Source organism: Branchiostoma floridae, chromosome 2 (genome assembly GCF_000003815.2).
Source record: "Branchiostoma floridae strain S238N-H82 chromosome 2, Bfl_VNyyK, whole genome shotgun sequence".
Lineage (NCBI taxonomy): Eukaryota > Metazoa > Chordata > Leptocardii > Amphioxiformes > Branchiostomatidae > Branchiostoma > Branchiostoma floridae.
In genome coordinates this window covers 31,264,524-31,278,498 of record NC_049980.1, presented here as the reverse complement: position 1 = coordinate 31,278,498, position 13,975 = coordinate 31,264,524, and the positions used below count along the sequence as shown (strand labels likewise).

Below are 13,975 nucleotides of genomic sequence, written 5' to 3'. Positions count from 1 at the left end.
AAGTATACAGTGAAAAAAATAGCAATGGTTCCTGAACAATTTTAGTATGATCCATACTTCCTAAATTCAGAGTGGTGCAGGTAAAATTTGTGTGGTGCAGGTAATTTTCAATGTTACCTGCACCAGTGCAGGTGTGCAGAAAAAAGTATTTCGAGCCCTGAATCATCTGGTGTATTTTGCACGAGACCCCCATTTTACGTCCCTCCCGGAAGACGACTTTGTGGAATGACCATGCTTGGTCTGGCTACAGCAATCCAGTCGTCCTTGGTTGGGACTCCCATCCAGTAACTGTACGGACCGCACGTTGCTCAACTTCCGAGATCGAGGGATCGGGTGTATCAACGTGCCACGCGGCCGTAGCTATAACACTGACTTGAAAACACATTTACCTACATTTCAAACCTCAAGTCTTAATCCCCACCGCAAAGCTGGATTTGTCTGTCCAATGAGGGAGCCAGAGCACTTTCCCTACATTCTTAACAGGCCTATCCCAAATGACCATGTCTTCTGTGCAAACACATCAGCACAGTACACAGCTGACGAGAGACACTTCAGCGCTTGTTGTCTCCAACTAGTGGCATATCAATGTTTACAATGGTCCACAACAGTGGGAAGCTCAAACATTTCTTGGAAGTAAAGGGTTCACAAACTACATCCTTCCTATAAGTATCCAAGATTGGCTAACTTTTTAAGTTATATATGATGTACAAGTTGCCATGCCCTTACACTGGGGAGCAGATCCTCTGACAAGCATGAAATTCTTATTGACCAGTAGGTCACTTGTGGTGTGTGTCTTCAACTGTGACCTCTCTGGCATTTTGCCCCCAGGATACCCTAGACTACACTATCTTAACTTTTAGTTCTCTAAAACTCTGCACCATGGAAGGTGGATGCCCTCACCCCCCCCCCTCACACACACACAATACTACTACAACTAGCATCTTTATCACTTGCCACAACTCACCAAGAAATTTGGCCCCCTTACAATAAAATCCTTGCTAAAGGCCTGACAGACAATTGACATTTCAAAGAGGTATGTAATCATTGCTGAAACAGTGCCTAAGTATGTAAATAATGTAGATGACAGGCAACTTTTGCAAATTATCCCACAGAAACCTTGAACTATTGAGAACGGTCCAAAGGGTTTTGTACTCAAGGCTAAATACAGATTGAAAAAAAATATTAGAAAGTTGGTGATACTTACATAGACTGGAGCCTCACTGGGTGACAAGGCCATACGACATCCCTCTGAAAAAGGAAAAAAGCAGGTAAGAAAATTATATTACTTACAGGTTATTCTACATGAAACAATACACATAAGAATAGTACATACAAACATGTTCCGTAAATGTTGGTGAAGCTTTATAAGTTTTCTTTTCCACTTTTTACATGAGTCCAAAATACTGCTCTTCGTGTGTACAAAACGTATGTGTGTATGCTTGTACAGTATAATAAAAAGCAATTAAATGGGATAATGAATTAATATAATTTATCAGTACAATACTTGTATATCATCGGAATTATCCACACATAAATAAAAGCAAAAACATGGACTATGTCAATCAAAGGTACTAGGATCATAGTTAACATTGGGTTGAAACTTTGGTCAGTTTAACCTTGAATGACTAGCCTGGCACACTCAAATGACCTATTTTGAACAGATTATTATCTTAACACCCATCTATTAACCCAAGCATGCCAAAGCAACCTTGACACGTCCAAATTTAGTACTACTGAGGGGTTAATGACCCACAACAAGGTGTTTAGAGTGATATATTATAATGCCTGGCCAGTGACAGGTATATATCAAACCACAGAATAAAGTGTGAGGTGGCTATTGGTCACTGTCAACATAAACACCTAGCCTCCATAGCAGGCTCTCTGGGGCCTTTTTTGGCTCATAATACACTTTTGCTGGCCATTTCTATTTGTATATACTTGGTCACTGATTGCCGGCCTTTTCTGATTGCCAGCCTCCAAGAGGAGGAAAAGGCCAGCAATCAGCGACCCAGTACAAATAGAAATGGCCAGCGAAAGTGTAATATGAGCCCAAAAAAGGCCCCAGAGAGCCTGCTATGGAGGCTAATAAACACCAATGGAAAAGGGCAGATGTCAGAATTCATCATCGTCAATGTCAGAGATGCATTGCACAGTCAAAGCTCAAAATGAGAAAAAATGAGAATACCACTTAAAATCCTTGAATCCTTCTTTTCCTTGAAAAGTTTGGACCAATCTAGAAGCTTTTCAGGCTTGGAGGAACAGTTAGAGTGTTAGCTCTCCCATGTTGATCAAAATTAGGTCCATTCACCACTTAAGTCTTTTACTCTTTAGTTGTCATAAGGAGGGATTTAGTTATTGGGTCCTAATCCTACGATACTGACTATAGTAAAGGGTAAAAAAGTGATCTCGATCCAGTTTTAGCTCACTGAAGAGCTAGTCTACCACTGGTCACGACAGAGAAGACAAACGCTATGTACAGTATTTGCAGGTTCATTGTACAGGGCAATTTCCCCTAGCTCTTTTCGACAAGCACAATGAACAGTGCACAACGGCTTAACATCCCGTCCTTCAAGTACAAGGACTACAAGTACAACCCGTTCCAGTAGTTTGCATGTCGGTTGAGCGACACAGCCAGACTCAAACTCACAGCTTCTAGTTCCAGAGGCAGGGCCGCTTTTAAACCACTGGACTACACACACTTCAAGGGTAGCAAGTGGTTGCCCTAAATTGGCAGTGATATTCCCCAGGGCCCCTGTGGGGCATGCCCTGCCATGACCTTTGCCCCCTATTTGTCAACTCATGCCAACCGCTGTGATGAGGCTAGCCTACCATTCAGAATGCTGAACTCATATTCAGTGCACATGTGGGGAATATGTATTTTGATGGAGATATTGTAGTCACTGCTGTTAGTTTGTGCTGGCAATGTCTGTCCATACCTAGGTGGATTGTTACCTTCGCCAAGAAGGTTATGTTTTGGGTAGCGTTTGTATGTTTGTATGCTTGTATGTAGAAGACCAGCATAATTCAAGAACGCCTGGATGGATTGTATTGATATTCGATATGTGAGTAGGTCTTGATGAGACCTGGAAACGATTAGATTTTTGGCCCCCTAGCAGCCTGTTAAGGTACTGCAGCAGGACTTCCTGGTTTGATATCTCGTTTTGATATGTGGAATGTGGGTAGGTCTCTAACAGATAATGAAATGCTATGGCTTATGTCAGCCCTAGTGATGTGTCATGGTACCGCAGCAGAATTTGTGGATTTCATATCTCATGTTGTAGACATGCCATGGTCATGATTTTCAAAGGGACAGAGAGAGTAAGTTTTGCCCCCATTTTTGGTGGATTTTAGGGGCCAATTTTGTCTGACAGTTTGATGGATCGTCTTGTTTGTTGGAACATTGATAGCTTAAGTAAATGATTTACAGGAGCAAATTTGTATAATTGATGAGGAAAGTTGATATACATAACATAATGCATGACATAATTTCAGTCACAGATCTGGTTTACATAATCGATGAGGTCATATCATCACATCCTACGCTTATCTTAACATGATAATAAGGACCTAATTTATTTAATTAATGGGGCTAGTTGACCACTCAATTTTTGACATTTTCTTTGACAGGTCCAGCACTAAATACTGGACCTGTGTCTTAACGGTTCCAACATACTGGTCCCAAGTACTACAAATACAAGTGATGTCCACACCCTTCCAGTTTATCTACAATACATTCAAATTTAAGGGTACACTATCACAATACATGTACAGTCTGTATACACAAAAGTATTAGTAGCATTTTCCATACTTAGTTATGAGAAAACAGCAACTGCAACTTTTGAAAATTTCAAGATCTGCGGCACTCTACTAGTTATGATTAACAATTCAACTTCAGTTCAAGGACAATGCTTTGAATCAACAGGAAGTATGACCCACGTTACCTCATGGCAATTTTCTGACTCAAATTAGTGTCAATTTTGCGGTAGACTGAACTTCCCTACCAGGTTGTTTCTCCCGCACACCCAAACTCCGCTTGCCGGTTAGGAAGCTGAGGTAAGAATCCACAGAAGAAAGAGTCTGGGAGCACCACTGTATCAGCTGGACTAGCTTCCCCATGGCTGCAAAGCCGACTCTCCCTCCCTCTTCACTAGACCAAACTCAAGGCAAGGTCACCCAAGCTAGGCTTATCTCGTTTTGCTTCCTTGCCTCTGATCTTACTGGCAGCAACAACAATACGTCATACCTACACAGGGCTGGAAATATGCACTCTTGTGCAACCCACAGCGGTGCACCTGATTTTTAACTGTGGGTGCGGCCATGCACCAAGATATTTATACTCTGTTGTATAGGATTACGTACCCAAAGGTATATCTTATAGTTGTACACTAGTATACAGCAAATATACAGTATATATATCTTTTAAAGTTAAGTACCAAAGAGAAGTAATAAAACCTTTAGAAATTTGCTGAATTCCTTTTGAAGCAAGCTACAGAATTTCAGATTCATCAAGCTATAAAGAGAGGTAGTGAGTAATTTATTAAGTTTGCAATAATGTTTTGCAGAAATTCTTCTTTACTTTATACAATTTTATATCAGGTGCATCAGTGCTCTTAATCTTATTCCCAAAAATGAATTTTAAGCCCAGCTAGACTGAAAGGAGGAAATCTGAAAAAAAAAATATGATGCACTTCTACTAGTTAGGGACACGTACAATGTGCATGTACCTGAGGAAAAGAAAGATGACACAAGTAAATATACACAAAAACCTGCGTACAAAGCCATCAATATCATGACATGCATTGGTCAATACATGCATAACATCACATTTGTATAAGTTGGTCCCACCCCCAGGAAAATTGTAGGTTGTTCTTTGGATGTGTGCCAAACACTCCATTTGATCATTGTTCAGCCCATGGCTGCCTTTCCCTGATTAGATAAACAAGGGCCTGATTTTTCTAGTAAATGACGGTAAAACTTTGGGAAAGACTAAAATAAATCTATTACAGTTTTACATTATAAATATATAGTGACAACAGTGGCCAATCAGGAGTGTCCATTTGACAATATGTACGCAATGTACTATTGAATGCACACCCTACCTATAGTACTAGTATCACACTAAAGCCAGGGAGGCAATTTTTTTTTCTCAAAGTTCTGTCAAAACGTAGTAACTAACTGCAAAGTTTGACGAACATACAGCCACTTTCTCATTGGTCAAACCACTAATTGCTATCATTGATTGAATGGCTAATTGTAATGCACAGCCATGACTAGTCTATATATAAGACTAATTCTGGGAAATCAAAATAGCCTGCACACTCCTTATGGAAAAGAGCATACAGACCCTCAAGGTACTACAAACAGAGAGAACGGCTGTCCCTGTGAAAATTGGACAGCCTGGAGTACTAGGATAAATCATTGGGCAATGCTTCCATTTTTTAGCCTGGAGTCCAGCCTTGTGCTTCTTACTACAGTCAAACCTGCCCAAGACGACCACCCGGGGGACCGGAAAAAAGTGGTCGATTTGGACAGGTGGTCGCTGAGAAGAGTATCGACTCAAAACATGCCCGATGCAAAGTATAAGTGGTTTCCGTTGTGTTAAATGGCAAATAGCAAGCACACTGCACGCACGCAAAGAAGCGAGGTATTTAATGTCAAATACAACACGCACACTGTAAATTGTAAATTTAACCCCAAGCTTTTATCAAGCTTTTATACGATACAGTGTTTTAAAGCTCAATATTTGTACACTAACATTTTAGACAGTAAGGGAACTTTGATGCTGTCAGTTGCTATACAAGCCTTTATATGTCGCTGTGTTCTTGATCGCCGTATCTGAAATAACTACGGTGCACCTTTCGAATTCGATGCCCGGTACGTCCCGATAGCGTACTTACCCACGGGTGAATGTACAGTACAGTTGGACAAAAGCACTCACACAGATCTTTCTTAAAAAGGTATGAGCTACACAGATCTTTCTTAAAAAAAGTATGAGGCTATATACGTTTCAGCATCCGTTAACTTTATATGATATGGATTAAAAAAAAAAAACTTCTGTAACAACTAAATTCGGATTTTCTTACATGTATACAACGAAATTTCCTCCCATATTACAGTAGACTGCCCCATTGACCCACCCATTGACCGCCGCCATCTTTATTCTAAACATAGCATCGACGCAAACTGGCCGATTTCGGCACAAAATCTCTTTAGTTATCATCAAAAATCGATAAAAACCTCAATTTTGAAAATAATGAGGTCGTTATGGGTCCCAATTTGGACCGGTCGTGGTCGCGTTGGCCAGGTGGTCGTTGAGAAAAGGTCGATTAATGCTTACGTCAATGGGAAAAAAATCGGGACCGAGAAAAAGCGGTCGAAATGGCCAGGTGGTCGCTGAGAAGAGGTGGTCGCTCGGGCAGGTTTGACTGTAGTTTTAGTTGTTCCCATAAGGTCCACTTCCACAAGGGAATGACTACCAGGGTTGGACAAGTTCATGAGTCCGATTGTCCAGGGCAAGTAAAGGTGCTTCCCCACTTGTCCGATCGGGCAAGTAAGATTTTTCAGGAGAGATATTTTTATATACTTTTACTTTCACGGTCATAGCATCAAGCATTGGTCAACACATAAAAATAGAGCCAAGAATAAAAGAACTCCATTGATGGAATTTAAATTAAGATACTTGGACAAATGGCATTAAAATGTCCGGGCAAGTGAAAAGTTAGTTCGGGAATTCTCTATGTACTTGCCTGATAGGGCAGGTGAACTTTAGAAAACTTGTCCAACCCTGACTCCAGGCTATAAATTGGAAGCATGGCCCTGAATGATTGATTCCCTGAGTAAAACTAACACAGTAGGCTGGCCTGCCAAAGGTCTCCATCCCATCACCACAGGTCAGCTCAGTTGTACTTGGCAAGTTTCCCAGCACTATCTGCTACCCTGCATTACAAGTCTACACTCAGGACTCTGCTACCCTGCATTACATGTCTACACTCAGAACTCTGGTACCCTGCATTACATGTCTACACTCAGGACTCTGCTACCCTGCATTACATGTCTACACTCAGGACTCTGGTACCCTGCATTACATGTCCACACTCACGACTCTGGTACCTGCATTACATGTCTACACTCAGGACTCTGCTACCTGCATTACATGTCCACACTCAGGACTCTGCTACCCTGCATTACATGTCCACACTCAGGACTCTGCTACCCTGCATTACATGTCCACACTCAGGACTCTGGTACCCTGCATTACATGTCTACACTCAGAACTCTGGTACCCTGCATTACATGTCTACACTCAGGACTCTGCTACCCTGCATTACATGTCCACACTCAGGACTCTGCTACCCTGCATTACATGTCTACACTCAGGACTCTGCTACCCTGCATTACATGTCCACACTAAGGACTCTGCTACCCTGCATTACATCATACATGTCCACACTCAGGACTCTACAGGTGCAATGGCCGAGTGGGTGGAGTTTGAGCTTGATACCCAGCTGAGTCATACCTTTGGAAATGGAACATGCTGCTTTCTCAACTTAGCACTCAGCAATAATGAGGAAGACACTACCAGCAGACCAGCCCCCAAAGGGCTACAGAAATGGAGATGGGCAAAACATCCCTAAGCATCTACACAGATGTACAGGCAACTTTTAAGTTTTTTTAAACTTGAGGGTCTTTCAAGAGGGCCACCCCAAATTCATCTCTGGGAAAAAGTCCACTGGAGCACCTAACCTTTCAATGTAACAAGAGTTTGAAGATCTCATACCTCCATGAAATATTTCAAGCCATTGTAGATTTATTGTTTTATCTGGTCTTGTTGATTATGCAAATAAGGCCAGAATTAGTATAATCTATTTTGTTTACGGTGGTTTTTGAAACCAAAAATACATATATTGCATGTGTAGAAGCCCTTTTGTAACCTTAAGTAGAAATTTTGGTGCACAGTAAATATCTTGGGTGCACAACAAGCAAAATCTAGATAATAAAACTCCTTGCCTCTCTTCAGAATTGCTCCATGATTCTTTTCTAACACTTGTGAAGAATATGCTGTATGCTACACCTTAGACCAAACAAAGTCCATTCCGTGCTTCCAAGATTTGCAGTTTCATTTCTTTTCTGATTTGAAAAATGAAAATAAAAATTTGTTTGGCGTTACTACTGTTCGTACTGTTCAGTGTTGAGGTTACGGGACCCTCCATTGAAACAAAAGACAAATCCAGACAAAAGGCAAACCTATATATAGCTATGACAAGGTGCGCGTTGTATTGACCTCACGTGTAAGACCTTTCAATTAGTACCTGTAGTAGTGATGTTTCACGTTTCTAACCTGTAGCGCCTTAAATTAGAGACGACATAAACTTTAAAGACAAAATGTAATTGATGAGACTACTCCACATGTACGTGAGGAAGTTAAAGTCTGTTAAACTCATTAGTTCTGTGAGCTTGAGGCTCAGGTGGAAGCAATTACCCCTACCTGTTCTGTCAGGGATTCAAAAACAACTTACATAATGTGCTGTTTAAACACCATTTCGTTCATCATCCGATGTGAAGAAGACGATTTTCATTCAACCAGTAGGACAAAGGATAATGAATGAATATGATAGATGGACAGATCTCAGATAGACTGAGCAGGATTAGATTATATAAATACAACATCAATTCTGCAGTCTGTAACGCAGAATCTTGGCAGCCGCTGCCTTTTTCAGGGTGGGGCCAGTGTTTTGAGTTCACTGACTTTGCTCAAAGACACCGCAAGTTCCTCATGACAAGGGCACTGCCCCGACTGTAAACAATTATACTGCTTTTAGTTAATACAGCACTGTTACGCTAATTGCTCCAACCCTTAATTTGTTGCTTGTCAATTGCATGGCTCTGTAGTTTAGGAAGTGAGGAGTTGGGCTATTCTGCAGCACAAGGTGTTGATCCATGTTGTCCAGAAAAGCAGAAGGCAGAGCACCATGTGCTAGTAATCACTCAGTTGTAAATCTAGTGAAGTGCAGGGGGTGGGTTTGGAGTGTGTGGGTGCAAATGTCAAAGGTAGACCCACATTGCTTAGGTACTCCTGGGTGGGACCAAACACACCCATGTTGTTATACAACAACAAACATGACATTTGTCATTATAAGAGCCACAATTTTTCTCTTGTTCCCCTTTTTTCACCAATGGGTTACTGTTCCACATTCATTTGTAACAATATATACAAAATGTAATTTATAGTGACCACTTTTACTTGAGTCCTTTGAGTGGTGGCCTGGGAGAGGCTGTACATTCACTGTACACCAGCCTCTGGAACTAATTAAACAGTAATTGGCCTTTATTCTAGCAATGACCTTTGGCATAGTTTCCTGATAGGGTCAAAGGTCATAACCTGACAAAAGGGTATATATAGCAAATCATGTCTAGAGGATATATTTAGGGTTAAAGTTGGGTGCACCTTCAAGACTTATATATTATAGATTGTGTCCAAAGTAAAATTTTAAATTGTACACATAGTACAGTAGTGTATTTGATTCAAAACAGAAATGCTCTCTATATATGCTTGAAACTTTCAAGCCTAGAGACTAAGAGAGCATTTCTCTTTTGAATACACTACTACCGGTAGTAGCCAGTACCCCAACATTATTCTCTCTCTTTCAAGTTGAAAGGAAGAAAGAGATAGAATAATGTCTGGGTAATGGCTACAAGAACTAACTTTTATCAACATCCGTATAAAGTGTAACTTACTATATACAATATCTCAGTCACTCACTCTCTGGTTTAACGATATACACTATATGGATATACAATATGGTTATAACCTAAGCAAACTATAAATAGTATAAGGAGGTGGTGCAATGAACAAACATCTAGGTATGCAAACCGTGAGTAAAACAAGTATACTCTAAGATTGACTTATCCATATTGATTTGTCAGTAACTACTTTTTGTAATCACAATTTTTGAGGTGGACTTTGAATTTCTTTCCCAGGTTTTGCTAAGTTTACCTCTGTTCACATATTTTACTCTATGGCAGCCACTAGATTTCTATTTTCACATACATATAAGTATTACGACTGTTTAGAGGCTACTCAAACTTCAGTAATACTACTTGTTTCTCAAAAAATGTCCAGAAAACTGGGAAGAATGACATTATTACTAGTAGCCCAGCTGAGAGTGATATGGTATATATGAGATAACACTATCAAATTGATTGAATTATCAATACATGTATTATAAAAAAACAGCATTCATAGCACCATATCTTCATAGGTAAAATACCATATGAATTCCACGTAATTTGTAGCTGGACGGCTCAAATTTAACACAGAGCACAATTGGTGCATTTGGTATACAGAGTTATTGGTGCCTCAATTTGCAAGTAGCATACAGCTATTAAAGAGCAGTGTGCTAAAATTTATCGTAACATTTAGCTGCTTGTTTCCTAAATGACGTGTAGAGCATTGACGGTACCCCCAAGGAGGCCGTTACGAAGGGAGTTCCAATTTTTTAGTACATGTACGTTACTTTGTTCCAGACTTGATGGCTAGGGCTCAGAACTCCATACAATACCAAAAGGGCTACTAGTACGAAGGACTGTAGATGTACATGTAATACGTATCTACGGGTGTGACAATGACGACAGTGAGAGAAACTGTTTTCACACAGGAACCAACTTTGGTTCGCCAAGGAAGCCGGGAAGCCGTTACTTAAATCACAGTTAACCAGCCCCTAGGGACGTCGTAAAGTCGCGGTAATTATCGTCTATTTCTGAGGCTAATGAGCCCCAAATTTGGAGCACAAAATCACCGCTAGTTGACAAGGGTGGGATCGTTCTCTGAACAGGTCAGACACGGAGGATTGTTACCCAGATCAGGGATGACCCCTTCCCTCTGGGCTAATCAGTTAAAAAAACAATCGTGACTACGCAATGGGCGGCCTGAACGTCCAGGACAAGCTAGCCGCTAGCCTGGGCAAGGAATGTTCTCCGGAGAGGGCCTCTTGAGCTGGTCAAAGAAGCTGAGAAACATGAGAAGTTGTTGAGGTGCCATGTTGACATGATACACCTGAGCGGTCCAGGTGAGCTGACAGATTTGGGTGTGTGATGTTTCCGTCCCTACACACCTTCACAAATTAATCATCACCAAATATCTCACACATGATGCACCTCTTCTCTATCACAATTTGACATGACAACTCTAGGGGAGTTTTCCAGAGGGCGTGCTCGCAGGCTTACCTAGTTGTGTTAAGGTTCGGTTCTGGTGTCCTGTTTCTACTTTATATTTATCTGGGGCAGATTTGCTTCGCACAGCCAAGCATAAAACTGCCAGGTTAGTTATGAGGGCAGCTCGGGTGCTGGCCCCGAGTCACACAGCTCTGACTGTTAGCTCAGGCTCTTCTGGACTGCTCAGGAGTGTTTTTGTGTGGTAAGAGGGCTCATTAATATTGCCAAAGCTCTCCACACAGTCCAAAGAGGTCCGTGTCACGCAAGCCTGGGAAATCTCTTTCTCTCAAAACACTGGGCCACCCCAAAATGTTCAAAACAAATACATACCATTCTCGACCATGGTAGTCCTTGTGAGTGTGCCCCTGCGACTTCCTTAAAGGATTGATGTATTACTCCAAGAATAAACTTGCCAGTACGATGTGATCAGCCCCCAGGTCCCGGACTAGACCTTTGCAGTCCGCCCCTCCATTGCGGAAACTCCTTGTTCAAACATTGTCTGTGCACAAAGGTATTCGTTACGTGGTGGTGGCGGTCCCCTCCCTCATCGGAACTCGAGTGTTGCGTCCTCTAGTCGCACAGAAAAATAACGTAGGTCCGTACTCCTGGTGTCGGTCAACTCGTACATGGATCAGACATCTCCACTCACTTCACCAGTCGGTGGAAAGGCACCAGATACTCCAGTCCACATGACACGTTCCTACCAACGGGCGACCATTCAGCATGTTCAAGTTGAGAGTTTGCCGAACTTGTTTTCCCTGTTCAAAACCACGCAGTCTTCCTCCCGGGAGGTTTCTACACTTCCAACGAGTTGTAAGGACACTGTGGGTCGTCTTGGGCGACGTGGGAACCAGCTGTGAGACCCGGTATGGCGCTAAATTAAGGCATAAATTGACTTTGCTAACTCATGACTTGCTCGTCCGCCATATTTTAATAACTTACCTGGAGTATGCAAATAATCTGACGTCACTTTTAGCACGTGATTGCGCTACTCCGTGATTGGTCAAGCTGACCAGGTGTGTGGCGGGAAAGTCGGACATGTCGGAGAGCGACCTGATTTTGACAAAACAAGAAAACTAAGAAATAGCCCAATATTATGAATACTTTGCCATACAGTTGCAAATTTCATGTGTTGCCATTTCCCCTGGCGACTATTCACAGCATTTAGCAAATTTGCACTATTTTTGTCAGACACTATTTTGGGTTTACTTTTATTGACCTTGCAAGCTTGCAGCAATCAAAATGTGACCTATCGGGCGTTGCTTTCGCGAAAGGGACACTGCACGGTCGTACCCAGTGCCGCGAAGAAGCCATTATGATAGCTTTAGATGATCTTAGATTGTGGGCTCAACCAATACACAAATAAAACTATTATAATAGTATATGGAATCCACAGCTGTCATTTTGTTTTGTTTTGTGTTTGTCTCAATTACCTTAGCAAATCGTAAGTTGTGTGACCATTGTGTGCGTCTCTATACAACGTGTGACTGTACCCTATTTAGTAGTGGAACAAGACAATTTATTACGACGCTGTGAAGGAGCGTCACGGGGACACTGTGGAATAAGCAGTATCATTATGAAGAAACGAAACAAACGCCGTGTGTTACACATCGATTTTGTACTACAGAATCCTCCAGTCATATCTATGAAGTTAACTTTAATGTCTTGTGGCAGTTACTCAAGCAACGGGATAAAGGTGGGGTCACACGTGCGTATATATTTAAGTACGTATGAGGCGCGCATGGGAGTATTTGCCTCCACCAGGCTCCACAGGTCACTGGAAAAATAATAGAAATTGGACAAACGTAAACAGGTAACATGTCAGACGAGTTAGCTGGGTCGCTAACCATACTTCTCGGTCAGCTAACTCATCTGGCATGTTATGTATCAATATTTGTCCAATTTGTACTATTTTTCCCGCGACCTGTGGAGCCTGGTAGAGACTAAGAGCGTCATACGCACCTCAAACTGACTTGAATATATACGCATGTGTGACCCCACCTTAAGATTTTGAAAACGGTCATACGCTTCAGGTAGCATCCACAACTTTCCGTCAGTGACACTGAGCCGATCTGTTAAAGAGCAGTTTCTTTTTTTTACCCTGAAACGTCTGACCGTTTCCAAATCATAATGAGTGAACTTTATTGCTCGACATTTGTACATGGCATAATGTATGGCAACGACTGTTACACAAAGTACAAAATAGGTGTATAGAATAGGACTTAATATCCTAATTAACAAAGAACAAGAAGGGCTAACACAAGTCTTTGATAACGTGTTACAATCGAGTTGGGCTATAACGTTACATGAGTTTCATTACTCTTTCTAATAGCAAAGCAGTCTTTGATATATTTGCCTATCTTTGCATTATGGGAGTTGTGGCATCCAAATATATATACAAATCTGTCTGTAGCATCGAGTCTCTTGAAATCTGCTGTACTGGATTCCAGAAATGTGAATAGCTCATTACGTAAAATAGCGTATCTAGAACATTCGTGAAATTCATCTTCAATATGCTTTGGACAGAAAGGGCAGAACCTTTGATCAGGGGCTACATTGTAGTATCTGCCTGTTTCAATATTCAATTTATGGCTACTAGTATCCAGTTGCTTGAGTAACTGCTATTTAGCGTCTTTTGTTTATTGGTTCCTGGAATCCAAACGTTAACCTTACACAAGGTAAACACATTTTAGAAAAGGTTTTAAAAACTTTTCTTACAACGTTAATACCCCCTTTCCACTAGGACGGCGCTCTCACGGCGCTC

General features: G+C 41.4%; 1 protein-coding gene across 9 annotated transcripts in view; it reads right to left on the bottom strand.

Moving 5' to 3' along the window:
* Window positions 1-12,173, bottom strand: part of LOC118409989 (A-kinase anchor protein 13-like) — a 90,141-nt gene extending 77,968 nt beyond the window's left edge. For 2 of the 9 annotated variants that reach the window (XM_035811421.1, XM_035811424.1), the window contains exons 1-2: window positions 4,002-4,177; window positions 1,205-1,248 (exon numbers count right to left, since the gene is read on the bottom strand). In XM_035811421.1, coding sequence (XP_035667314.1) covers window positions 1,205-1,248; window positions 4,002-4,116 — 159 coding nt within the window. In that variant the 5' untranslated portion in view covers window positions 4,117-4,177. Of the gene's footprint in view, window positions 1-1,204; window positions 1,249-4,001; window positions 4,179-11,541 lie in introns of those variants that run through there. The other 7 variants (XM_035811423.1, XM_035811425.1, XM_035811427.1 and 4 more) reach the window with 6 other exon arrangements.
* Between the last annotated feature and the right edge of the window lie 1,802 nt (window positions 12,174-13,975).